Source organism: Calypte anna, chromosome 12, assembly GCF_003957555.1.
Source record: "Calypte anna isolate BGI_N300 chromosome 12, bCalAnn1_v1.p, whole genome shotgun sequence".
In the NCBI taxonomy this organism is placed as follows: domain Eukaryota; kingdom Metazoa; phylum Chordata; class Aves; order Apodiformes; family Trochilidae; genus Calypte; species Calypte anna.
The window spans coordinates 9,390,362-9,418,123 of record NC_044258.1 but is presented as its reverse complement, the minus strand read 5'-3'; the positions used below and the strand labels follow the sequence as shown (position 1 = coordinate 9,418,123).

The following is a 27,762-nucleotide window of genomic DNA, read 5'->3' as shown; positions in this document are numbered from 1 at the left end:
TTAAGGTTTTATTTTGCTGCTTGAGTGTTTAAGGGTCATCTTGCCTTAATGAAAAGAAAAAAACAAAATTCATATTGTCTTTGAAGAGATGAGACGGGAACCTTCCTGGTATTCACCATCTCTCTTGACATTATCAAATATTCCTCAAGGCAAAACCTGCACCTCTGAGAAATGTGAGAAGGAAAGAAGAGGAAGAGCAAGTCCCCTTGTGCCATGCAGTATCCCAAACCACAGGCCCTTCGTCCTCAAAGGAAAACAATAATCATTGCATGGTGGACTCCTTAAATCACTAGATTTTAATAGCCATATAAATTCTTTGCATACAGCAATCTGTGGTGTATGAGAAACCATAGAGATACCCATGAACTTTTTCTGACTTTTACCACATAAAACTATCAGCAATTAATTTATTTTTTTTAATCAACTCCTGTAGTAGAAACAATAACCAAGCAATCAACAGCAAATTTCTAATTTTCTAAAAGAACCATGTTTCTTCCCTTAAAAAGAGTGGAGAAGATGACCATTAGTTTCAGATATAATTATAAATTGGGATACACCTTGGAAAGACATGGAGAAGATGGCAGTCAGCACCAACAGCATGCATACCCCATCTGTAGGGGGGTCCCACAGCACCTGGTATCAGCCCCTGAGGAGGTCTGGGGGTGACCTAGGGATGATGGCCAGTCATCTGCTGCTTTGCCTTTGAGATGACACCACCTTGCCCTCCAGTAGCCCCTGGTCCTGCCCAGACCAGGACCAACCCGCTCTCCCTGGGACACATGGTGAGGGACCACACCTTGAGGGGGGGAGGGAGTAGGGCCCATCCCCATACATCACCTTGCAGGCTGCAAAGCATAGCTTGTCTGCCCTGCCCATTTCTGTCTCTAATTTCACACAGTCAGGAGTTTTAATCACTGAGAGGACACAGAAGCACACCATACCTTCCCATGCCACCACCCAGTGCCTGGTAGGCAAGTGTCCCACTCCTGGCCACCCAGCCAGCCCAGGAGCCCACAACCCTCCCACCAGTGCCACAGACAGCCTTCTCCCACCCCTCACCCCTGGTTTCAGTGAAGTCAGCGTTCGCAGAATTCATGGAATTCATTAAGAAAGTCATTATTTACATCCAGGTGTTCGGCAGAGCAATGCGATAGGAGAGCTGAGATGAGTTCACCCGAGTTTGCTGACTCACACCTTTATTGCTGACTCGGGCTCGGGGACTGCATTGCCCTGGGAGGTTTTCAGCTTTTTGCTGTCTGGACCCCAAGTTTTCACTCGCTGTGTTCACCCTCAGGGGGAACCATCCCCCGGGCAAGGCAGGCTGTGCACAGACACCGTACCCTGGGCAACATTAAGGCATTACACATACACAGGAGCTGTGTGAGGATTTGAAAAAACCCACTCAGAGTGTAAACATTTTTGCACATCGAGTCATTGGACTTCCACGCATGAAGTTTTCTGTTGTTTTCTGCATAAATCACAAGTTAAGGAGTTATACAAAGAGCACTCAAGCAGACGCCTGGAGCACTGGGGTTCTCTTACAGCACAGCAGCATGCAACGCGACGGACTCTAAGTAGTAGAAATAGTGTAAGTCTCTGTCCAGGATGTTTCCTCCTTCCTACACTTCTTACATAGTTTAGGTAAAAGTCATTAACAACTACGTGCCGGTAACTCAGGTGGGATGGGCGGCTGCATAAGGAGCTTCAGCACACGGCATGGCTAGCGCTGGGTGATTTCAGATTGTTTCTAATTTACGTCTAAGTAGAAAATGGAGAGACTCTGCTTCCGTTCCTGTATCTACGGAGGTTGCTCAATGACCCCTAGTTCGCTATGCCAGTGGTGCTACAGTTTTAGTATCAGTGATTCTGCCTTCCTCAGGGACTTTGGCACATTCACCCCGATTCGTACAAGATCCCTGAGAACTTATCAAAGCTGCAGTACTTTACAATTTAAAAGGCCTGGCATGGGCACCTGGCTCCCCGCCACGCTCATGCCTGCTTCTTGTTGTTGTCCATGCTGTGCAGCAGTGCCAGGAACTCCAGGATGAGGTTGGCTGTCTTGCGGGGCCGCTCCACCACCACCGAGTGCCCGCAGTTTTCCAGGATGTACACGTGGCAGTCTGGGATATTGCTTGCTAAAACACTGGCACCAGAAACATCAAGGACCTGGATGGCAGGGGAAGAAACAGTCATTCCTGAGGGTACAGCCAGCTCATTCCAAAGGGGTCACTGCAAGCAAATGCTTGCACCTTCACATCTTTAAAGAGCCCATTGCATGCTTGCAGCTTGACTCCTTCCTCCTCCTGCCTCCATAACCTACAGAAGTCCATGCCTTTGCCTTGCCTCCTGCCCACCAGCAGCACATCTCCCCAGTTGCCAGAACAACTCTTATTTGCTGGCACTCCATTCCTCTTCCCAGCCCATGCCTGTTGCAGTGCTGGCATCTGACTCCCCCTGCCCCTCACCCACCCTGGCCCCAGCTCTGCCCTCTCCTCCCTCCACTTTCCATCACCCTGCCAAGACCTTGCATGCAAACCCACTGGGGACACACATGTGCCAGCTCCACACAGAGGCTGGCACATGTGGCTGGCTGGAGGGTTGACCACACAGCCCACACCATGCCCCCACAAATGGACAGAGACACAGATGCAGACACAGTGCCATGGGGCCACGTACCTGGTCCTGCTTTCCCCAGATGACCTGTGTTGGCACTTTGATCTTGCTCATGTTCTCATAAAGAGAGTGCCTGGACTTTTCATCCACGATTTCTAAGAACACTAGTGGGGGCAACACACACAAGTGTCAGTCCTATTTGCTTCACTTCTTGCACAGGTCCCTGAGGGCCAGTCCCCTTGCTGGGAAACCCAGACAGGGTTGATGGAGAGATCCCCACCAGGCTGTCCTTGCAAAACCCAAGTGCTGCCCTTTCCAACGAGCCCCTCTGCAGAGAGATCTTCCCTCTCCTCATAGATATTAGTCCTAATTAATGATAAACAACCACATTGCCTGAGGGTTGCTACCAACAACCAAGGTGCATGGGTCCTCAAATCTGTTAAGGACATGCAGGGGACAGATGGCAGCAAGGGACACAGGGCCAGTGACATTCTGTCCCTACTCCCTGGGGGTCTGGGCAGGAAGCTTGGTGAGAGGGGCTGCTGCTGTGCACTTACATTTCCGATAAAAGTCATTGTGAGGGATGCGCACGTCAACCAGGCCCTGGAGGATCTGCAGGGAGAGCAGAGGAAAGCTGCTGGGGGAAAGTGTGTCCAGTTCCAGGCTGAGCACACCCCAGAGCAGCCATGAGCACAGCACACCCCACAGTGGCCCACACAGCCTGGCCCTGGCATAATCTTATTGCCAAGGACATCTGGCTGTAACAACCATGCTCCAGTGCTTAAGTAATATGTATTTCAGCAACAAGTATTTTTGTCTTTTATTATGCAAACCTGCATTTCTCCCCCAGGCCAGCTATTCATGGCCAGCAGACCTCCTCAGCCATGACTGTCCTTTTCTGCTGTCTTTTATTCTTTTGCCAAAAAACAAAAAAAGGTCTTGCCATTAACTTTTTTTTTTTTCTTACTCTCTAATCTACCCATTGCAGACTTCCTAAGGAAAATCAGTTTAATGGCCATCCCCTCACCAAGTTCCTCTTGCCTGACAATGAGGCGATTAACATTTCCATCGCTTTTGCTCAAAAAGCAGCAAAACAATCTCCCTCCAGGCTGGGCAACAGCTGTGTCAGTTATTTAATGCTTCCTGCCAGCCATATTTATTAAAAAACCCTTCAACATCCCAGCCTGCTGCCAAAGACCTCATGGGAAGATGAATTTCATCAAGTGTGCTGCCAGAGGGATCTGGGAAAAATGAGTCTGAAGGGAAACTGCCAGGAAGGTGCTGGGAGGTGTCCTGCCTGCATGACAGGGGGATGGCAAAGCCAGCTCTGCTCCTGGCATCACCTCAGCTGCCACCATGCAGGTGTTTGAAAAGAAAAAAACCGACTCCCCACCTCTAGGTTCCCCTCTCCTGGCCACCACAGCCAGCCTAAGGTCCTCACCTGTTGTGGCACCTTGAAGCGAACATAGGAGCAGAGTTTCAGCATATCTGACATCTCCTCAGGTGTCGAGGGAATTAATGGGATCCTGTCGATGCATTTGGACTCCTGCATCTCCCGAAGCTGCTTAATGAACTTGCTGTCAGTGGTACTTGGTAGGCCTGGTTCAAATAAGAAAGGCAGCACAAATTAAAACCCATCTGAGACCTTCAACAGACCCAGTGACACAGCATCACTGTACAGACCTCCCTCATCTCTGCCTCTGGCCTCCTGCCTGCTCACTCAGGAAAAAAAATCTGTACAATTAGCAATCTTAATATGCACCCAGAGACAGCCCAAACTCCCTCCTGCTCCAGGGCTTGACATCACTGAGTCATGGGCTGACACAACATGAGGTGCATTCCCTGTGGATGTGCACAAACACTTTGGCAAAAACTGTAGCACTTACTCTAATGTGGATGCAAATACTGATGCCCATGCCCAGTTGCACAGAAAAATTTAGAAAATTTAGAATCTGCATGCACCACTGCAGGGAAAATCCCAGGGTAGCATAAGCCTGAGCCTCTCTGCAGCCCTGCCAGCTCCTACCTATGAGGTTTCACATCCAGAACCACCCGGCCACTCAGCCAGCATCTCCCAGAGAGGAGCAGGAACCTTGCCGCCCTCAGAGCCTGGTAGCTAGGAAACGTTCACTTTGTTTCCATACTTGTTTCTTATCTGGGAGCTGCCTTCCTCGTGTGGGAGGGGGAAGGAGCTGTGATAACAACAGGGATGTAGCAAAACCCACCCCAGCAGAGGAGCATCCCTGCCTGCAGGATGTCATGTCCCTGCTACCCTGAGCCCGCAGACAAGGGGGAAGTGGGGATGGAGGGGGAAGTGGGGATGGAGGGGGAAGTGGGGATGGAGGGGGAAGTGGGGATGGAGGGGGAAGTGGGGATGGAGGGGGAAGTGGGGATGGAGGGGTGCTGCATGGGCACAGGAACAACCTGCTGACCTGCACCCAGCCCTGAAGCCCTCTTCCTACTTAGAGCACCCAAACAGGAGAGGACAAAGGTCTCCAGCTCACAAAGCCCAAGTCCATCAGCAAACCAGGGCTCTCAAGAGGGCAGACTGGGGAGGCTTTTCCTATTGCTGCCTGGGTTCCCTCTTTAGAACTGAAAGGCTGCAGGCATGCCATGTAAAATGCCTGCCAGCCAAAGGGAAAAGACATTTTCCTCCAGAGCAGGACTTGTCCCATTTGCCCTAGTCTCAGCTCTAACCAAAGCCTAGGAGAAGAGCTGTCAGGACAAGGTTGTGATTTTCTCCCATGCCCAGCCATGCTTTCAGACCATACATACAGATTATTTCAAAATGCTTTGCACTAAAGGCCTGTTCTGTCCCCAGCACTGCTCTTCTGCACTGGCTCCTGTTTATCCCTTCCTCATCTTGCCCCCCTCCTGCATTGCTCACCTGCAGGACAGATGAGGGTCAGGCTGCAAATGTCTTCTGGGTACTGAGCAGCATAGACACCAGCAACATTTCCCCCCATTGACGTGCCAACCAGATGAAAGGGCCTTCTGTTCAGCCTGATGCACTCCACAAACTGGCAGAGGAGCAGGAGTGTTGTTAGGGGAAAGGAAGCAACAGCATGGGGTCATTAGAGAAATTAAATTCAAAAGCCTGAAGTTTGTGGCTTTGGCTGCCTCTCAGGCAGGAAGGGAGTGAGACCATACCAGGCAGAGCTCACAGGGCTTGGCATCCTTCATGCCCCACACAACCCTCACACCCCTGCCTCCCTCTGCAGAGGGCAATACAATGCTGGGGCTTTACCTCGTGTATTCTCTTTGCTTGCCCACTAATGGAGTAATCGTCCAAGTCGGAGCGGGTCGTGCCCTCGTGCCCGGGCATGTCAACACACACCAAGTGCAGGTTCTTTGGCAGGAACTGCAGAAACAAACCAGAGGCAGTTATGGCACAGAGGAACTACTGGGAAGCCCCGGAATGGAAACTGATGACCACAGGTGGGAGCAAGGGTTTGCTCTCCTTCTAGCAGCCCCTGGTTACTCGTGCACCAGAATAAGTCAGCTCATGCACCAAAGATGACATCATGAGAAACCACAGCCAAGACTTGCTTCCCATGGAGGAGGCAGGTACATGCTGCCCTTCCCCTGCAGCTCTGCATGTAATAGGGATGAAAGAGATCCAACAAGCAATGAGCACAGAGCTAAGGATGGTGTTTCCAACACATTACAGTGGTCACCACATCCCATGCATGCAGCCATAGGGTCCCCACACCACCCCCCCACACCCAGGACCATCGACTCTCACTAGGTGGCAACATGATAGAAATGGAGTCCCACCTTGACTATGGACAGCCACATGTCTTTGTGGGCTGAGAACCCATGTAACATCAGGATGGATGGCCGATATCCAGGTCTCCCTCTATATGAATAACAAAACTGGTAGTCATCGTAGTTTGCATATCTAACCTGCATACCCAAGGCTCGGCGCCAGTACCTGGAAGAAAAAAGAGCACAACACCAGTGAGTGATGCAAGATCAGGGCCCAGCAGCAGTATAAGCCAGGTGACAAGTCCAAACTCAGCCAGAGATTTTCTGGTTTGCTAATCACAGTTAGGTTGGGCTCACAGTAGTGCTGTTGTGCGACTAACTGGGACCAATTCTGAGCATCTGGTCCCTGGACTGGACCTGGAGCTTACAAGTGATCCCTTACAGGTGTAGCACTGGCAACTGGATACTCATGGCTGCACTGCAGATGGCTTGTGGAGACATATTGTTTGTTAAAAACTTCAAAAAAAAGACCCTTCAAATAACTAATTTGGCAATGGAAATGGGCCAAAATCACAATCCTAAAGCTGAAAATGCCAAAAGGTTGGTATGAGGAGGAAGGCTCAAGAGAGAGGCAGCACACACAGTTGCATGCTGGATGGGTGGATGATGGGAAATGCTTGTTCCAGGTGGGAAAGGTGAATCTGCCACATGGTTCTTTTGGGCACAGTCCTGCAGCACTGGGAGAACATCACCCCATAGACAAGCTCATCAAATCCCATCCAAAACAACCCTGTCACCCAGAAGCACCACAGGAACCCAGTTCACATATGCATACCAACTAGACAATGTTTAAAAATGTATTTCTACACAGGCAAAGGACTGGAGGGGACCATCCTTACACAGGGTCAAAACACCCCAGAAGATACCAGGCTAATCCCAGGGATACCTGGGCTGTTCTCAGAAGGCAGACAGCTCCTGCCAGTGCACGCTTGCAGCTGGCTCAAAGAGGATGCAGTGAAACTGCCGGCCAGAGGGGACCTGGGCAGAGATTATCAGTGACACTTTGGACACATGATGTGTACGTGCAGCTCCAGATGGAGGAGCAGGCCTGTTTTTTCTGCATTTCCCCTATGCTCAGATGTAACTCTGGTCGGGACAACTACCAAGCTGCTGCTGGTGGCCAAGACACTGGTAGATACTTCTACACACAATATCAGAATTTGAGACACAAAAGCAAGGTCACCAACACTCCTGGGCTGTCCCAGCTCTCTGCCCACTCAAAGCTTATGCATAGTGCAATCCTCTTTTAGCATAATCCCTTTTTGGAAGGAGTCAGTGGGACTTAAGCAGCATCTCAGCTCTGTGCTGGTCCTACAAGGAGAGGCGAATTTCTCCCTGAATAAGTGTCTTAAGAGTCCTTGCCTCAAAGGCACCGGTGTAAACTACTGATGTGCAAGATGATAACATTTTTAGCAACTGATCCTGATGGATCAATTCAGCAGAAGGCAAAATAATCTGTGCAAAGCTGAACTGATCCCTCAAAGTGTTAACGAGCTTAATGGCAGCAGCTAAACTGATTAACCCCTGGCAGCAGAGCGGGCAGGGTGGCCCACTGCAGGGCCAGGGTCAGCAGGGCAGCTCTGAACGTCACACCTGGCATTAGTGTCAGGGGAGGGAGCAGGGACAATGGCAACAGAGCCCAGAGTGACCCTGGTGATGCCATCTGAGGACATGCAGAACAGCAATGAGGAGGAAGATAAAGGGGGCAGAGAGTGGTGGGAGAAGGAATCAGCATCTCTGAAGACCTCCTGGACCTCCCAGGATCGATACCGTGAAGATGGAGCCACTCAGGGCTGAAAGCAGTGTGCAGAATGGTGTGCTGCCTGCCCCCTATCCTGCCTCCTCTGCCTATAGGGAAACACAACGCTTTCATCCCAAAAATAGATGACTCAGAAGCAAACAGGAAAGGAAGAGTACACTCTTCTGTCCCTCTGTCCCTAAGAGGTGCCCATGAAACACAGAGCACCACAGTTACTCTTGCAAGATGCCAACGCTGCCAGAAACAGGGGACAAGAGATGGGGTCACTTAATACTTCAAAAGATAACAGCTCTGCTGCTCCTGGCTTACATGCTCCCTCTCTCAGCCAAACACAGGCAGCAGGGTCTTCTCTACCTCCCTCTCTGCTCAGCTCCTCAAAGCTCCTGGTATCAGTCTGTGCCTGCTTTGTCCTGTCCTACCACCATTGCCCGTGGCTCTCAGGATGCTTTAGCCCCACCATGCTTGTTTTGCTCTAGTGTGACAGCATTTCTCTGGTGATCCTGCTCTGAACCTGAGCCCCTCAAAGTCCTCCCTGGCTTCCACCAGTCGTTTGTATGTCCAAAGGAAAAAAAAAACCTTTGACAAACAAACCTAGAATGGTCTGGACCTGTCCCCAGGTAGCAACCCTGACATCCCCAGGACAGTAGGCTGTCACACCACCTTCTCTCCTTTGCAGAGCAATGTTTGATCCATACATGACGCACAGTGGGAAGAAATTGTCCCCTGTGCTGATCCAACTGCTGGGATTTCATCCTATCGTCCCTCCTCTCTCAGCCCCCAGATGCTGTGACTAAAAGGTTTCTAATAAATGTGCTGCTGCAAACAGCCTTCATCAAGCTGCTGCCTCTGAGTGCTGGGGTGGAGTAACATCCTCCTCTCACAGGAGGCCACTTTGATTTGGAAACACCCCGTGAACAGAACCACAGGAGCCACCATCTGCCACAGCAGCTTGGGCAGGCAGCCTGAACCATGCCCTGCCTGCTGCTGCTGTGGAAGGGAGCATTCTCCCAGCTTTCCCGGCAACAAACCCAGGCAGGAAAGCTGATAACGTGCTTATCACTGATTTCCAGGGATGGAAGAGGACTGAAGGGTGTAGTGCCTGCCTGCCACTATCAGTGAGGATGAGATACAACAGGGTAAGGAAAAGCATCTCTCCATCTGCTCTGATGCTCCAGCCCAGGAGAGAGGGGGACAGTGAGAAAAGCCTCATCTGTAAGTGCTAACCAGAAAGCAGTCCCTGCTGCCGAGCAGTCTGTGAGCCAGGGGAGTGGGGCAGAGCTGAGGACACCCATGCTGATGGCTGCACTGTGGAGGCAGGAGTTCACCAGCCTGCCAGGCCTGCCAAGCAGGGGGACGGGCAGCAGCAGCGATGCTTTTCCCAGCTACAGTCCTGGCTGTAGGGGAAACAACCCAAAAACATTCAGAGATACTGAACAGCACAGCTGAAGCTACCCTGACAATCAGCCCCAGGAGCAAAAAAGCAATGAGAAAATGCCTTTTTCCTCTTCCAGAGATGCTCAAAGTTCTACCCAGCTGGTATACTCAAGGAAAATCCCACCTCATCTGCTCTTGTTGCCATCGCAGGCAGGAACACCCTGCTGTACCCACCCTTTAATGCTGCCTGTGGGCTCTGTGTGCATCTGCATGTGTACCAGGGCACAGGGACCTGAGCGGGATCAGCAGCAATTCCATCCCTGCACTACAATGAGAGCAGCTGGGATGATGAACTCACCAGTAGTAGATGCGGATAAGTGCCGAGGGCCAGAGGAGGAAGGAGGCCACAAAAGCCAGGATGGGGATGGCCAGGGTGCCACCGGCGATGACAAACATGTTCAGCACATCTGGGTCCATCCTTCTCTTCACTGCCCAGCCTCACCTGCCCACATTTAGGGAAGGATCAGAGGTTAAACAGCAAAATCAACGATCAAGTCAACACTAAATGAGATCTCTGCTGCCCAGGAGAGGGGAAAACGACTCTGCAAGAGGCAAATGATACCATCCAGAAGAACAGCAAAGTCCCCTTCAGTTTTAAAATTTGATTATTTCTCCTGATTCCTACATGGGTCTAATTATTGTAATGTTACCATCTCAGAAGAGCACATATCAAATGGACACTGAGTCTCCTTAACCAGCACAGACCACGAGACCATGCCCTGGGCGACAGGGTGCAAGGTGGTCCCTGGGGAATTTTGCAGATAGAGGAAGCACAGCCCCACTCCAATGGGTGCAGGCAGCCTTTACCCCCTGATGGATGCAGGCAGGGCTGCCTTAACAGAGGATGCACATAGCTTTTCGGAGGCAGGCATCTAGCTTCAGTTCCCCTCCCCCTGCCCAATCCCAAATCCCCAGCACACAACCACTGACCTAGAATTGATGGCTTGAGCCTGGCTCTCATTGCTGCTCCACACAGGCACCAACTAATCAAGGGAGCAGAGCCTATTAATGGGCTCGGGAACTGAAGGAAATAACCTGGCAGGGTGCTCTTTGGAGACCAGCCCTTATCTGAGACATATTCATCCCCGCCCCCACATCAATGCTCCTGCCCCATGGGAATTTTGCACCTGCTGTTGACCACAGATCCCTATCCCAGCTCCTGAGCATCCTTCAGACAAATCTGAGGGGCAGTAGGTGGAGGATGCAGGGTGCAAGGGTGAGCTCTCACACAATGCCACACTCATCCCTGAACTCTTCCCACCGCAGGCAGCTGGGATATATTTTTCTCGTTAAGAGATTAAACCCTGTCACACACACATCTCCTCTAATTCCCCCTGCTAACCAACTTATGCCTTGCCCTTTCCTCAGCGCTAGCCACACATTTATAAAACGAAACATCTTCAATGCCTGCTCTCCCCCCAGCCTTTCCCCCCCCATCACCACCACCACGTTTCTCCGTGCCAGGACTGGCAGATTTATTTCTGCTTCCTGTAAGACTCGCGGCAGTATGTGGTATGTTACTGTTATGCCATGAAGCAGGAAGAGAATTCCCGCAGTCACATCCTCTCCCCCTCCACTGCCGTCACACCAGATCACATCAAACCCCCACGTTACACACAACCAAGAAAAACGGTTTGCAGAACCTCTGAAGTAACAGCCAGGCTTGCTCTTTCCCCAAGCTAAATAGGAACAACTAAAAATTGAGGAATCCCGTAAATATTTCTACCAGGTGCCTCCTTAACAAAGCTACACCTCATTTCCTCCTTCAAGCCTCAACAACACGCCGTTATTCATTTAATTAACACTTCGTAGAAAGATCTTTGATCTCTGTACAGCTTGTTCATAGATGAACACTGCGCAACAGACAAACCTTCTAGGTGAGAACAGAGCTACAAGAAGCCCACCCAAGAGTACTTGCTGCCTTTTGCTATGCCACTGAAACAGGCAAGAAATTAAAAACATAAAATTTCCCTCATCCCCGTCGGCAACGATAACAAAAGGCTGCAGCTAGGAGAAAGCAGGGGAAAAGCATGGGGCCTTCCTGAGCTCCCCAGCGCGGGGTCACCACCTCTGCTTCTCATGGAAAGCGAAACAAGAACAAGAAAGCCTTAAAAAAATCTCAGCTTACTTTGCAGTGATCCCCTCCTCCTCTCAGCCCAGGTCCTGCTCGCTGTGCGTGGTGGCAGCGTCTGAAAACTGTCAGAAAAAAAAAAAAAAAAAAAGAAAAAAAAAATGGTTACAATCGAGCTCCTGCGTTTCAGACTCGGTAGCCAGGCGAGATAGTGAGGTTGAGGTATTTAAGCCACCAGTTTCCCTTCAAGACGCCTCATCTTCACCTTCTGACCAACCTTTCCTCTCTTTATGTAAATATGGTCCTTTTACAATAAAGCCAAACGAGGGCACTTGTTCCAAGCAGGAACAAAGTGCAAGCTGCCATGGGAGAGGAAGCGAAAGCCGGGGCGGTGTTGAGAGGCGAGGCCGGCAGGGCTGAGCGGCACCCAGCGAAACGGGGCTCATGGTTGCGCCTCGGGTGATTACAGCTATTAGAACAAAGCCAGCTAAGCTGCTTCCCAACCCCTTCCTCTTCGTCTTAAATGTCATTTTCCAGGCGCTATCAGTGCCACCGCCCCCACATCCCCCCCCCCCCCCCGGCTCCCTGGGCCTTCCCTGAGTTGAGTCGGACAGAAGCACAGCGCAGCCGCAGGAAATTACCAGGGAGGGAGGAAAACACCGGCCTGAACTGGCCGCCAGCATTTGGCCATGGAGATTCATGCTGGAGGCTCAGCGGGAACGCCACAGCCCCCCCGCACACCAGCACTGGGAGCTGCTTCAAACCAGAAAATCCCCCCGAGATCATCCTTGCTATGGCTGCTGGCCCAGGGGCACCCCATGGGGTCCACCATCCCAGAGCCTTCCAGCAGGGTCATGGCAGCCACCGTGAGCCCCGGCCCCAATACAGCCACACTGACCCAGCCATGGGGCCCCCCTCCGGCCATGGGTGCCTGAGGGGAAGGGTGCTCAGGGAGCCCCACAGCACGGCCAAGCCTCTGTCTGCGCGGGCAGAGCATCACCAACAATTTCCGTGGTTACCCCCGTGGAGGCAGGAAACACCAGCAGCGTTGCCCAGGTCCACAGTCAGGGGCAGCCACCATCAGCCTCGTCACTCCCAGCCCTGTAAAGCCATACCTGTACCCAGCAGCACGGTGGGGACGGTGGCTCTCCCAAGCCACATGGGACCATCCACTGTGCCAGCCCCCTGTGATTGTCCTTTGTCCCGGGAAATGATCACCCTCCCTGCTGCACCAGGGAGGTGCACCAGCAGCAGGGAGATGACTGGGCAGCATCACCCCAGACACCAGCACTGCCCTTCACTACCAATTAGACAGACATGGTAGACTGAAAAATAAAAGCGAGCCCCATGGTAAGAGCTCTAAGTCTTCAGACCACAACTTATCCATCACTCCAAGGTGACACGAGACCAAGAGTCACAGCAAATATCCCCAAGCATTATTACCACCTTCTTGGAAGGATATCCAAGTACTTCATAAATTAACTTGCAAATATCAATTAGTCAAATCTGATAAATGATGTGTGATCACAGGCACAGGATGCCACACCGGGAGGACAGGATGCTAAACTAGGAGCACTGGTTCCACAGGCACTAAGCACCACAGCCCCTGCATCCTGCTTGGGAGAAACCTCCCCCAATACAAGTCACCCCAGGTAACGGGACACACTGACCAAGGACAGATGCCAGGGAGCGTCTCCACATCTCCACTGGTCTATTTCCTCCCGTGCACCAAATTCAAGCAGGTGCCTAACCTGCAAGAGGGGGCTGCATGTTGCTACAGAGGAGAGCATGTTGATGACAGTCCTCTGGGCCACCAGCCAACGGGACAATAAATTACCATGAGCAAGGTCCTCATCAGTATTTTTTCTCTTCCACGTTCACTGAGTCACACTAGAGAGGCTGGAGAAGACCCAGCACTGCAACCCAGGTGTATATACTGATTTTTTTTCCAAGCCCTACATAAGATGCAGCAGCAGCACCACACCCCAGTGTGTGGGATCAAAAAACTGCATTCAGCTCAGAAAAAAAAAATAAAAATAAAAATTGAATCCCAGAAATGTGAAAGCAGCTGGGATTGTTACCCAGGGAGACAAGAGTTTCTCCACCAGGATCTCCATGTCTTGCAAGGCAGAACCAACTTCTCTGATAGTCCAAGAGCTGTAAAGGGGTCCCTGGGGGGGCACATGAGGCGGCTGTATCACAAAAGCCTTCACAAGGTGAAGGAGCTGGGCTGTGAAGGGGACAGTGGCAGCTGAAGTGCTGGGCAGCCCTGTGCAGGGCCAAGGAAGGGTTTTCATAACACGGGAATCACACATGAACTCACAGACCAGATGTACCAAAATTCAAGCACAAAGGTTGTGCCAGGCTGTGCTCATCAGGGCTGGGCTGTAAAACCAGGGCTGCTGCCCGGTGCTCAGCATTACTGCTCACTGGGCCCAGAGCAGCCTATGGCTGACCAACAAGAGATTTTGAAACTCTGGATAGCTGAAAGCTAAGCAGAACAATCAAACATAATTTAACATTTTTTTTTATAAGAACTGAAGAAGAAACTTCCAAGTTTTAAGATCCCACTGCAGAAACAGGGAGCTTTGACAGGCCTCAGGGGCTGAGATGGGGTGCCCAGAAACCTTGATCACTAACCATTTAAGAAATAAAACCCAAAACATGCAAGGAAGCCATTTCACTTCGAAATTGCAACTCCCTTGGCATCCTCAACAGCCAGAAAAATAATACTGACCATAAAAAATGTCACAACTGATGCTATGATTCCTCAGAGCTGTCTTTTGAAGGTGAACTTTGAGATACTGGTGAAATTACAATTTAAGATCTATTAATATTTGAAAGATCTCTGTCTGTCAGCCAGCCAACTCTCAATCTTAATCCAGCCTTCAGAGAGCTGGGAGTAGGAAACGTGCCCTTTCACCTTCATTTATTTATAGATGGCAGACACGAGATCAGTATTTCTCCAGCGCTGTTTCACAAAACCTGCAAACCTGGATCTCTGACCCATTTGCATCTGTGCAACAGATCTCTTAAACATGAGCTGGAGAATCTGGGCTGGCCCCCAGCCCCACTGCTGCACCCCGGTCAGGGAACACAGAGGGGGATGAGCTGTCAGTCACTGACAGCCAACCTGGGAAGAAGGGGGAGGGGGGGGGAGGGGGGGGGAAATCCCAACCGGAGCGGGCTGTGCCACCAGCCAGCCTTTGGTTTAGAAATTCAAAACGTGCCCATCCTCCTTCCGGACCCCGTCGCCATCCCCATCCTGCCGCACACGCACACAGCAGAGGATTCGCGGCACATCTGGTGTCACGAGCATGCCTGGGCTCAGCCCTCTCCAGAGTGGGGATAGGAAAGAGGTGGGGAGGGATGAAGTAGGGACACGGGGGGTCACCTCCAGGTCTCATTTCCCAGCACATCACCCCCTCCCCCAAAGCATCCTCCTCTAGCAAAACGATGGCATCCACCTAATAGCAGAAGCCAAGACGCAACGCAACCTCCTCTGCTTTGTGCCCCCTTTTCTGATTATTTTCAGGGGAGGCTGGGATTTTAAGGCAAATTAACTAAATTTTAATAACATATTATTATAATTTTTTTATTGCCTTTAGTCTCGGCTCCTGGTCTTCTGACCACTCTCAGCAATGCCAGGACTGGGACCGGGGGGGGACCCCACTCCGGTCCCCTCCAGTGCTTGTATTGTTACTATAAGCCCAGCATCCTCCCTTTTTCTTCCCCCCCTCCGCCTCTCACCGTGCCGATCCTTGCCGGGCCGGGCCGCAATGGCAGTGCGAAGCGGTGAACGCGGCGGCTCCGTTTGCGCCCTCCCTCCGCTCCGGTACTTGGGCGGTTCCGCGGGGGCGCAGCGCAGCGGCGAGGCGGAGATGCAGCGCGGCGGTGCGGGGCAGGAGAGGAAGGCAGAATGCAGAGGGGATGCAACTGGGTTGCAAGAAGGAGTGAAATGAGGTGCAAGTGAGGGGGGAAGTGAGCTGCAGCAGGAACGCAATGGGGCATATAATGGGGATGGGTGCAAGAAGGGGGTTCCAGAGGGGTGGAAGGGTGTGCAATAGGGATTCCAAGTGGGGTATTACAGAAGTGTGAGGTGGGACATAATGGGTCTTCCGTGAGAATACAAGAGTGGAGGGGGGGATGCAGTGGAGCTGCAAGAGAGAAGTGATGGAATTTCTGCAGAGGTGCATGAAATAGGCGTGTGGGGGTGGGGAGTGGGGGTGCATAGTGGGGCTTCTGTGGGTGTGCAACAGGAGTGGAAAGAAGGCTGCAATAGGGCTGCAGGGGGGGGTATGAGTGGCATATAGTGCAGGTGCAAAGGAGGGATGTAATCGAGCTTCAATGAGGGTACCTAGGGGGTACAGAAGGGGCAGGAGGGGGGGCTGCAGTGGGGTGCAAGGCAGCTACAATGGGGAGACATCAATGGAGGTGCAAGGGGAGATGCAATGAACTGCAGAAAGAATGCAAGGGGGGACATAAGGGGGCTTCTGTAGGGGCACAAGGGGTGGTACAATAGGAATGAAAAGGGGAGTGCAATGGGGCTGCAACAGAGATGTGATGGAACTTCAGCTGGGGTGCAAGGGAGGATGCAATAGGGCTACAGTAAGGGTGCAAGGGGGTTGTAACAGGTATAATTGTGGGACAATGGGGATGCAAGGAGGCTTCAATGAAGGTATGACAGGGATACAGCAAGGGTGCAGAGAAAATATGAAGGGGATACAGCAAGGTGGGAGAGGGCTGCAGTGAGTCTGCAACACAAATATAAGTGGGATACAACAATGGTGCAAGAGGAATGCAATGCATCTGCAGCAGGGATACAACAGGAATGTAAGGGTTTATGCAAAGAAAACACAGCAGGGATACAAGGAGGATGCAATGAGGCTACAGAAGTTGTACAGTGGGGTTGCCATGGGAATGCAACAGGGATAAAAGAGGGAATGTGATATTACTGCAACAGGGTATCAACAAGGAGGTACAGGAGTGGTTAGAACAGGGTTGTAAAGGGGATGTTATACAACTGCCACTGAGGTACAAAGGGGAACACAGTACTGCACCCCATAGAGACCACACAGCCCCCTTGCAAAAGGCTTGGGAGCAAGCTCAGGGGGGTGGGAATGTCTGTCCCTTTCCCAGCTCCTACACTGGGTCCGTGATGAGGGAGCACAGAGCTCTGCCAGATTTCCTGTGGAAAGGGCACAAAGGTTGAAACCAGAGGCAGAGGATCCCACCAATACTTTCAACCTGAAATAGGATTTTTAAGCTTGCCAGTGAGGTTACAAACCTGTAATCTGCCCTCTCTTCCCAATGACAGTTTGCTCTCAAGAGCTACATTTCAACCCAAATTTAAAATCTGCTCTGATTTTCTTGAAACTGCCACCCAAATCCTTTTGCTACAAGGAAATTTACTTTCATTCCCCTGGGTCACATATTAGCTTGTCATGCACCTTTAAGATATGCCCCAAAATATGAGAAAACTTAATTAAAATGGAAATGAGATCAGGTCCTGAGTAAATGCAAGGAAATTGGGTCAAATCCTTACCATGTCTGTGCTTTGATAAAGGTCTAGCAGGCTGGGAGAGCTGAGAGAAGAACTGGCCTATAGGGTTTTCCAGGTCAGAGTTTACTGAAATAAGCAAAAGCTTTTGATAACAAGAGCTGTCAGAAGAGATTTATAACTGAAATCAAGGTTTTAGGTGGCCCAGTGGAGGTGAGGCACTGCTTCATGAGCTTTTTGAGGGTTTTGTTTGAAGAGCTTCCCAGTCAAGCTAGGCTAAGCAATAATGAGCTTCCACTAAGGTGACCTAAGTGGACACGAGAGGTATTTCACAAGTCTTCAGATGTCGTTTGCTGTCGTATTTGTTTGTCCAACTTTCTCGTGCGCGGCCCCAGGCGCCTGCAGGACACGTGCAGGGCAGCACTGACTCACAAGGGGGATGGATTACCCACTGGGTGGTTATTCTAGGCCACTTGGTGGGAATGCCCCTGGAAATAGTCATAGCAAATGATGGCTCTTAAAATAGAGAAGCTGAAGCAGAGGCCTGCAGTGGTTTTGTGTCGAAACAGGGCATGAGCTAACTGGGGAATCCATTCTTGCAATCTCAGTGTGCAGCCATGGGAAAGAGTCACTGAGTGTCTCCTTTGGTGTCCATGGGGAAAGGAAGGATTTTCAGGGCTTTCCAGGGTCAGTCACCACTGAGATGAAGCCATGGCTTCAAGAGATCACAGCCCTGGCAAGGTGGGTGTCAAGACCACGATGACTGTGGGCTGGTGCCAAGGCTGCTCCTCTGACCCAGTACAGTGGAAGAGACACTGAGTGGCATGGGATGATGAGGGAGAGCACAGGGCATGGCTGGACTCCCTTTCCCCACAGGGCAGATGAACTTAAGGTGAAGCCCAGCAGCTCCTTGGGATCCTCCTTGAGGACCCTGCAAAGCCATTTTTGGGTGGCTGCAGCATGGCAAGCTCAAATCAAAGGCCAGTGCCTGCACTGACCTGCCCTGCCTGTTTTGTTTCTCCTCTCAGCCCACAGACACAACTCATCACACAGCTGTTAGCAGCTGGCGAGTACCAAGCCTCCCCCCAAGGCTGCCAGCATTTCATAGCCCATTGCCAGCTACCCTGGCCCCAAGCCAATAATTGCTCATCCTTATACCAGCATCATGAGTGGGCTTCCCACTGGCACAGAGCACAGCTTTGGGGCTGAGAGCAGGCAAAGGATGACATACAATCCAGTTAGAAACAAAATGTCTTTCTAAATCAGAGTAGTTATAGGAAAAAAAATGAATAGAATTAATCAGAATTAAGTCCCCAGAAGCAAGGCAGCAAGATTTTCACATAACCCTTTTTGTTTTCTATAGGAAAGTGGAAGCTCTGGTTGGATTCTGGCCAAGGTACTGTGGAGAACTGAAGCTTGTACCTCACCAAGCCGGGGAGCAGTGTTGCTCCACCAGATGAAAGGCTTCTCTCTTATTTTGATGAATCCCCAGGGGGCATGGTGGAATTGTTTGCAACCACAACAAATGACATCTCATCACTTTGCTTTGGCAAAGTGAATCATCTTCCCAGGGTGACTTTATTTCCACTCACGCAGTGGCATCCCTGTAGGACGATGGTGTGAGCCATCCCTGACCATGGGCAGGGGATAGCACTGGGACAGGGGGTGCCCCAGGGACCCAGCACAGCCCCATGAGCCCACCCACGGGACCTGCTGTAGAGGAACATCTCGCCATGCCCAGAATGGGGGGCAACTATGACATAAGGCTGCTAAAATTCACCTCCCAGGGCACGGATAAAATCTCAGCTCACCCAGGTTTGCAAACAACAGCTTTCTGTGAGCACAGGGGTAAACAGAGCCTCAGGGCAACTGCCCATCATTCTTCAGTGGCTTCATTGCACAACCTGGTACAAGTGCTCCTGACTTTTAAAATGTTAAAAAGCAAGACCTACTTGTCTGTTAACAACTTTAAATAATACTTGCTTACCACTCCTCAAAGTTAATTCACATATTATACACATTTTAATTACATCTTTAACAGCTTAACAATAAAGGTTGTAGTTATTGTTGCAACCCCCTTGATCTTTGGTGGCTGCAATTATCTTTCTAGAGAGGTAACTTCAAAGTCTTGTCTAATCATCATGCCTCAAAGCCTTCATTTCAGCTTATCTCCTGCTCTCCTACCTCTCAGCTATGTGGCCTCGTTCAAGAAAAAGAAAACATGATGAAGCATTTTTCCTTGAACTGCTCTAGCTGGCAGGCTTTCACACTTTAAACCACTACTTGAACAATAGTAACGTATTAAGTTGAAAAATAAAACACTCTCAGAGTCCTGTACCATCAAAGGGATTATACCCTGGCAGTAATTTATTAAGCAGAACATGTTGTTTCCAGAAAAATAAATAAAGATTAAGCATCAAAGAAGACCCTATTGATTCAAAACATACCCTTTCTCTTGCTCACCGCATACTTTTACCCTCAATTATCCTGAGTTTCCAGAGAGTCAGGCCAGGACACTTATTGCCACCAATTTGGCACCAAAGCCACTTCCCAAATGACCATATTTGGTCTGCAGCCCTATGGTGAACTTTACCAACACAAAATGGCCTGAGTGCTTTGGTACTTATTAACTTGGAATTCCAGGAGACTGAGATAAAGTACTCTGCCCGATGGTTGTGATAAGGTTACTGAGAGCTCAAAGGTCATTCCATTTGCCCCAAAGAACCTACTTTTACAGTGACGTTGGTGAGCTTAGGGATGTTTTTCCTGCTTCTCCCCTCGTCGCAGAAGATGTTGACAAGAGTTGCAATTTGAGTAAAAATAATGAAACTTAGAACACACACAACACCCCAAAGCCTGGTACAGGGGAAGGGGACCGTGTGAACCCCTGGTCAGGAAAAGAGCTGTGGTGGCATCTGTGTAGCAGTAGCCTGGAGCTGCTGGTCCCTGCACCACCTTCTGCCCTCACTGCCAGTGTTTCCCCAGAGCCACATGCTCCCCTTTTTGTAAGGACAGGCTTACAGGGGTGCTGGAGGGGACAGCAGGGACATGGGACAGGGCTCAGGCAGGCTGGACAAACCTCACACCCTTTGCAGAAGGTGCAGAGTAGTGCTGGTGTTCCAGTGCTAAACCCCCCACCAACATGCAGACACTACTTTGCCCACAGAAAGAGAAATAAAGCCTCAGAGTTATTTGCAGGCACCAAGTAAAGCCACAGGATGACCTCCTGTCCCATGGGTGCTCCTCCCATGGAACCCCCCTGAGTCAGGCTGCCCTTCCAACACAGAAAAAGCCAGGGCAGAGGGGATGTGGGCTCACCCACAGTCTCCCCCTGCAACCATTCCAGACAGGCACAGGAAACATCAGAAATCCTCTCAGTCAACCTCTGCCAGCAAAAACAAATCTGGGTGTGCCTTGTGAGGTGCCTGAAAGAAAGCAGCTGTGCCCAAAGGGAGAGGAAGAACCCCCTCATGGCTACCAGACTTTGGAGACCCTACTATCCTCCTGGAAGCATTCAATATAAGGACACCTTCAACACTGGGACACATTCCACCCCATCCCATCAATCTCCCAGTACCTCCCTGAGAGTGAGAAGATGACAGAGGGCTGAATCACTGCCCAGGCTGTCAGCAGAGCTTGTCTGAAGGTTGCTCAGGAGGAGGAGACGGGGCCTGGCAGCAGTTACTGCTTCAAACTCTTACTGGAACTGGCTTTGGCATTGCCTGCAGCCTTATTACCCACCTCATCTCCCCAGGAGGGGGAGAGGCTGAGAAGGGGCTTTATTAGGGAGGTTCCTGCAGGTGCTGCTCAGCTGGAGGACACGTCTCTCACTCAGCATGACTCTGAGGAAGGGTAAAAACCCACCCCAGGTTGGTTTCACCAGCAGCCGCACTCTTGTGCAAGACCAGGACAGCCCTGAGCTGACACCCATGTTAAGTGGATTTTATGGTCTGATAAGGAGCAAAAAGAACATGCAGAGAAAGTGCAGTGAACAGAGAGATAAAGGGGTACAGAAAGAAGCCTGAGCTCCCCATGTCACCCCTGCAGGTTGCCCTGCTTCTGCTTCTCCCACTGATAACACCTGGGATGGAGGGGAAAGGGGAGGCTGATAAGTGAGAAATGCTGGGGACAAATGGCACAAATGAAGGTGGGTCCACATGGTTCAGGGTTAAAGCCCTCACATGCACCACACAAACATTTGCTTTTTGATGCCAGAGTAACCAAAGCAAGCCTGGTTCTGGGGGGAGCTCCAGGTTTGGATGACTCTGAGGCTGCAGCTTCCATCACAAGCTCTTGGCTCATGCTGTGGTTTTAGCAAGGTCAGGCAGGAAATTTACAACCCCTGAAGCTGTCACTTTCCCTCCCTCTTTATTAGCTCCCTCCAGAGCCTGTCCTGCCCAAGGCTGGCTCTTTAGAGACCCAGCAGAGAGACAGCACCATACAAACCCTGTTATTTCAGAGGGTCACATGCCTGCTCCCCGAGTAGCTGTGTTCATTAGCAAGCAGCTGTGCTCATTAGCAAGCACCAGGGCACTACATACCTTCCCCAAGGCTGCACCACGGGACCTGAGCCCCTGGGCCCTGTTAATTGTGGGCAAATGAACATGGATGTCCTGCAGCAGCCGTCGCACAGCAGGGCACATCACAGCTCTGGGCCAAGGCAGAAGCAGGTAAAAGCACGTGGCCTCCAGCTCTGGATGGTTTATCACTTCCTCACAGCATGACTTCCCCACTAAGGGAAAAATAAACACAGAGATGGTCAAAACCTCCATGTTCAGGGTGTTTCACCAGCATTGCTTTTCACTGAGGTTTCTTGTACCCATCACATGCCCTGCAGAAACCCCTCTCTCCACACTGCTGCTTCTCAGACCCTTTCACCATCTTTCACCAACCAACTTGTGGTCTTGGAAGCTCTTGACCCCTTGTCTGGGGTAGCCCAAGGAGCCTGGTCCTGGCCCTGCACTGCCTGGAGTGGTTTCCCTGGCAGGCATCCCACTGTGGGTGCCTCTCTGTGGACAGGGATGCTGGGGTTTGCCAGGGCGTTGTTCTTCCAGGGTGGAAAACTTGGCTCTGAAGAGCTGTTTTTTCCCCACAGCAGAAGTTCAGTCTCCATGCCTCTTCGTGCGGGGAGATGGAAGTGAGGGAAAGGAGGAAACTGTAATTCCTGTTCGTGTTTGTGATCAACACAGCTGACTGCTCAGCTTGACCTCCCTGGCTGCGGAGGGACGGATGCACAAACACTCACACACACATACACTTATTTATAACCACACTCTCAAGCAACTCATTTTGTCCAAGTCCCTGAAGATGTTGCTCTTCATCTTGCTTTTGCTTTTCGATTTCAACCCATCACTGAGCCTAAAAATCTGCTCCTTCAACGTGAGGTCTTTTGGAGAAACAAAAATAGCCAGACCTGAAGTCCTCAATGCCATGGTAAAGGTAAGTTTCTTCACCTGGATGAGAGAGATTGAGCTGTCTGTGGGCTTCTTAACTACATAATCTTGCACATCATTTGATTTTCACTGTGGTAATGCAAGGAAAAAAAAAAAGTTAATAATTGAAATACTTTTATACTCTAAAGGGTTAGCCTGTGGTTGAGTAGGATGTTTTCTCTTATTTTAGTTTGCATGGGAATAGAACAGAAATAACATTTGCTGTTTCCTTTGGAAATGGAGTTAATAAAGAGAGGAAACCTCTGCTCACAGTAAAATTATTTTATCTTTGAATCAGAGAGATTTGTTTTGTGATACATTATTTACCTTGCTTGTGTGCTAATTATTCTGAAATATTTCTGTGTAATTAAACATATTCTCAGGACAGCAGGGAGTATCATGTTAAGGTGTGGTACAAAACTGAAACGCCTGATTGCTAATTTATGTAAATGAACTCTCACCATCATGCTTCCCCTGCAGAAGCTGAAGACAACTCAACTTTTTAAAAGAACCATGTTTTGGACTTACAGCTTTTCCAAGTCCCCTCTGAGATGCCCCAGTAGCAGGGAACTCAGTGGTCCACATAACCCCCCAGCAGCAGCAAGGGATGCTGCCCTTTAGCTGGGCTCTGATTCTTTTCATTGCACACAGGTGGAGCAATGGGGTTTGCATTTCTTTCTACACTGTCAGCACTACAGCCTATATATACTAAATCAGGGGCAAAATATTTACAAGTCTCAGAGGGCATTAATCTCAGCAGCAAAGTTTGAAAGGTGACAAAACTGGGGGCAGAAGGAAGTCACCGAGCATGCCAGGCTGTGGGGTGTACGGGGCTGTCCAGTGGGGAATCCCAGTTCTGGCTGTGGGAACTGAGCCAGGCTGGGCAGCACCCCCATCCCCAGCACCCCACCAGTCCTCTGTGGTGCTGCAGCCCACCAGGGCTGGGACCCTGGTTTGGGGCTCTATGGGCTATTTCAGAGGGGTCTGCAGCAGACAAAAGGGACAGGGAATGGTGACAGTACAGTCAGCTTTGGGAAGGCACAGCATAGAGATGGGACCTTAGGGGTATATACACCAGAAAAAGGATGGAAACCACTGCAGTGGATTGGTGACAGCCACAAACGGGGTCTCCTCCATGCCTCCCAGATCCTCCTGCCACATCCATCTGGGCACCCAGGGAGTCAGAATGCTTGCGCGCAGCACTGGTCCAAAGCAGAGAAGAAAACCTGTGTGGCATGGGCCAGGGAGGAGGGAAAAGCACAACTGATGTTATCTGTGGTGGCAGAAGCAGCACCTCAGCAGAGTCAGAAGAACGAGCTGGCAGCAGTGGCTCTCACTGCCCCTTCCCCTCCACACTTCCTCCTGAGGAGCAGAAGTTTTCCAACAAACCCGAAACTGCTCTGCTCCTAAGTTCCCTCTCCCAGATCAAGTGTGGGCAGGAGGCAGTTCTGAAAGCAGAAGGGCTTCCACCCGGGCTGCTGCCCCTCTCCCAGCACAGCAGGCTGGCCACAACTTCTTCCACAAAGGACTTTCCCTGCAGCAGTAACCACTTCTTTCAAACACCTTTAATCCTCCAAAGCCCACCACGTACCAACTCACCTCTGCCCCTTCCCCTTCCAGATCATTTCTCGCTGTGACATTATGTTGCTGATGGAAGTAAAGGAGAACAAGAACCGGGTTTGTCCTCTTCTGGTGGAGAAGCTCACCAGGTAGGGGGCCCATGGGTACATGGGCAAATATTGGGAAAACTGCTTGGCAAGAGCCAGTGCTCTGCTGAGAGATGCCTTCCCTGGAGGAAAGCTCAGGGTCTGGGCTCTGCCCCAGCTGTCAAGGAAGGACCAGACTATGGCAATGTAGCTGAAGCAAAATCTAACTCCAGACCACTATAGGACACTTATTTTTAAATAAAAATAACAAAAAGCAGAGAGGAAGCAGAATGAAAGAGGTAGCAATGGAGCACAGGTCCAGACCACAGCTCCTGAGGTTTTTTGCCTCTACCACTCATCCCTGCAGTCAGGCAGGCAATGTGTTCTACCCTTGGGCAAAGGCAAAATTATGTCCTCTTCAGACCCTTGTGAATGCAGAAACAAACTAAGACACAAAACTTTCCTTCCAGTCAGCTGAAAGGGCCAAAGGAGGAATATAGATGTGTGGCCAGTGAGAGGCTGGGAAGGAAGAGCTACAAGGAGCAGTATGCCTTCATCTACAGGTGGGTGAACTTCCCTCACCACCTAGCCAGCCCCTCACCCTGCCCTCCCACTTTGCAGCCCCATAGAGAGGGGCTGGACATGGTGGTGGTGGCTCCACTCCAAGGGAGCAGAAGCAATGAAGGAGGTGGGGGTGGGCTGGGCTCTGCCTGGGAGTAGGAATCATCCCAAACCACAGCCTGTGGTCCGAGTCAGAGCACAGAGACAGTGTTAGACACATCCTGGCAAACCATGACTGTGACATCCTCTTCTCCTGTTTATACTGCTGCAGGCAACATTTGGTATTAGTGAAACAAACCTACCAGTACCCTGACACCCAGCCTGGGGATGAGGATGCTTTCTCCAGAGAACCCTTTGCCATCTGGTTCCAGTCTCCAAAAACTGGTGAGTTGTTTCAGAAACAAACTTTTCTCCCAATCTCATGGAGCAAGAGGCTGCCAGCTGGACCCTAGTGCATGGTGGGGGCAGGGGAAAGGGGCCACATCCTGCCCCCCACTGCAGTTCCTCACAAGAGCAGAATTTGCCTCTGAGGATGCTGCCCCTGGCATGGCCAGCAGCTTGCTGCATGCCACAGCCCCAGGGAAGCCTCAGCCACCACCATGGGCTGTGGGTTGGTGGATGTGCTCCATGCTGCTGGCATGGCCTCAGGAGCAGTGACTGCCATGGGTGTTGGAGCAGGGTTGGTGTTGGAGCAGGGTTTGCCTTTCCATGTTGCAGCTCAGCAGCTGATAAGGAGCACTGTGCAATTACACAGCAAACACCTCTGATCCACAGCCAGAACAGAAGCTGTTTCCTCTTCAGAGAAACCTTCTTCCTTCCAAGTCAATCTGTTTCTTTGTGATTCACTGTGTGTTTAACCATTACATTTTTTACTGTTATTTTGCCTTGTGTTTAAGCTGTCAAAGAGTTTGCTATAATCCCTCTGCACGCCACACCAGAGACAGCAGTGCGGGAAATTGATGAGCTCTATGATGTGTATTTAGATGTAAAACAGCGCTGGAAAACTGAGGTTAGTTGACACATCTATATTAGTAACAGCAGCTTTTGTACCAAGCCACCAGGCACGTTATTCACTTCTCACAGCCTGATAACCTTCAGACCTTAACAAGCCCCAGATTTTGAGTACCCCTCTGATGTATTTTTGCTTGATATTTGAGCTATATGAGCATCAATAGAGCTTTAGAGTCCTTGCCAGTCTTCTTTTGAAGAGCCATCCTCATGGTTACTTGTGAAAACCTTTCTACCTTCCAGAACTTCATCTTCATGGGGGACTTCAATGCTGGATGTAGCTACGTTCCCCAAAAGCAGTGGAAGAACATCCGTCTAAGGACTGACTCTGAATTCATCTGGCTCATTGGTGACAAAAATGACACGACAGTGAGGAGAAGCACAAGCTGCCCATATGACAGGTAAAGGGTTCACTGCAAAACTGTTCCCTGTCCAAACAAATACACGGAATGGTGTGAGTGACTGTCAGATAAAGGAAATGTGCATGAGGCCTTCAATGATAAATCAGTGGCCAGAGGGACATATGGTCTGAATACTTCTAGCCAGGAGCAACTTTGCAGGCCTGTTAGCAAGCAGTTTTGTACAAAGGGCAAGATCTTGTGCAAGAATCAGCCATTGCTGTGGTTTAGGTGGAGATAAATGTCAGGCAATTATACAGCACTTCTCATCTGCAGAGCCCTGCAGACACCCAGGCAGAAGGTGCTGCTGCCTCCTCCGTGCTGGCTTCAAGCCATGGTTTTTTGCTCTTGCATTCATAATTTTGATTGACAAATGCAAAATTCCATCCTGCTTAGCAGGTAGGATGTCTCACCTTCCCTAAGCACATGTCAGGTCCTGCTGCTACCTGCAGCTTCTTCAGCAGGGACAATAAACACATCTGGTTATCAGAGCTCAGGGTGAGTTTACAGTAAAACCTCTGGTAGAATGAGCTTCTGTATCCTAGCAGGACTTCACTGAAACTCCAGTCATAGATGTTCTGTGATTTCTGTATCCAAAGTACAGCTTTGAACCTTGCAGCACCTTTGGGGTGGGTTTAAATACAAGTCACTCCATGCTGACTTCCGAGGCATTCAAGTGTTTTGTACCCAAGGAAAGCAATCACTCAAATGCAGAGGAAAGAGAATGCTGGTGTCTCTTAGTAGGCAGCTCATAGGAAAGGACAAACCATACATAGCTGTGGCTCTCACCATCAGCTCAGTGGAGCATGGTTGCTGCTGGTTGGACCCCCCACAGCAGCTTCCCATTACCTTGCTTCTTTCAGGATTGTGGTCAGCGGGCAGAAGCTCATCCATGCTGTCTTGCCACACTCTGTCAATATCTTTGATTTCCAGAAGGATTTTCAGATGACTGAGGAGCAGGTAGGCACAGCCTGGCCTCTGCAGCAGGTGGGCATGGGCTAACACAGAATAACAAAGCCAGTGGTATCCAGGCAGTTTTGAGCTTGGTCTTGCCAATAAAATTGTTGCATCTTCCCCAAGTGATGGGGGGATCATACTGCATCTCCCCACATCCACCCTGCACACCCACCTCCCCTCCTCTGCAGCAGAACCCCCCGGGTCGAGCTTTGACAGGAACATGGGTAGGCAACTCCCAACCCTCTGTGCCATTGTCTTGCAGGCACTGGGGGTGAGTGACCACTTCCCTGTAGAGTTTGAGTTAAAAACAAAAGGTGGCTTCTTCAGCTGGCTGAGATCAAAGTTTTCAAAGAAGAGGAGGTCCAGGAAGGGCCGTGGCTCAAGATCATGAGACTGCCGAGTCCTTTCACGTGGCATGGAAAAACACAGATACCAACAGATCTTGGAGAAGACCAATGTAGATATACTTTAAGCAAGCACAATTTTTCATGGAAAGAAAAACCTACCAAATATTTTGTTATATTTAAAATATTTTGGGTAAGATAAATCAGCTAGAAGCAGCACACAAGGCTTTATGTACTGATTCCTAATGTAAAGAGCTACTGCAAGAATAGA

At 50.4% G+C, this 27,762-nt stretch overlaps 2 protein-coding genes across 6 annotated transcripts; one reads left to right on the top strand and one right to left on the bottom strand.

Annotated features, from left to right (window-relative positions):
• Nucleotides 1–274: 274 nt before the first annotated feature.
• On the bottom strand, nucleotides 275–22,669 carry ABHD6 (abhydrolase domain containing 6). Of its 5 annotated transcripts, XM_030458362.1 has the most exons (12): nucleotides 22,599–22,669; nucleotides 21,687–21,877; nucleotides 19,423–19,424; nucleotides 11,703–11,770; nucleotides 9,873–10,016; nucleotides 6,391–6,547; nucleotides 5,861–5,974; nucleotides 5,501–5,633; nucleotides 4,055–4,212; nucleotides 3,171–3,225; nucleotides 2,677–2,777; nucleotides 275–2,166 (listed from the first exon to the last, which is right to left on the bottom strand). In XM_030458362.1, the coding sequence occupies exons 5-12, from the start codon at nucleotides 9,989–9,991 to the stop codon at nucleotides 1,990–1,992; spliced, it is 1,014 nt and encodes a 337-aa protein (XP_030314222.1). In that variant the 5' UTR covers nucleotides 9,992–10,016; nucleotides 11,703–11,770; nucleotides 19,423–19,424; nucleotides 21,687–21,877; nucleotides 22,599–22,669; the 3' UTR covers nucleotides 275–1,989. The 5 variants fall into 5 exon arrangements, with proteins under 5 accessions (XP_030314222.1, XP_030314220.1, XP_030314221.1 ...); XM_030458360.1 differs by lacking the exons at nucleotides 19,423–19,424; nucleotides 21,687–21,877; nucleotides 22,599–22,669 and adding exons at nucleotides 15,276–15,277; nucleotides 15,396–15,675; XM_030458363.1 differs by lacking the exons at nucleotides 19,423–19,424; nucleotides 21,687–21,877; nucleotides 22,599–22,669 and adding exons at nucleotides 15,276–15,277; nucleotides 15,396–15,679 and having other exon boundaries at nucleotides 1,990–2,166; nucleotides 9,873–10,020.
• On the top strand, nucleotides 22,329–27,762 carry DNASE1L3 (deoxyribonuclease 1 like 3). The gene is made up of 8 exons (XM_008499003.2): nucleotides 22,329–22,584; nucleotides 24,198–24,286; nucleotides 24,694–24,786; nucleotides 25,056–25,168; nucleotides 25,681–25,793; nucleotides 26,036–26,193; nucleotides 27,054–27,150; nucleotides 27,410–27,762. Exons 1-8 carry the CDS (start codon nucleotides 22,375–22,377, stop codon nucleotides 27,536–27,538), a joined length of 1,002 nt encoding a protein of 333 aa, XP_008497225.2. The 5' UTR covers nucleotides 22,329–22,374; the 3' UTR covers nucleotides 27,539–27,762.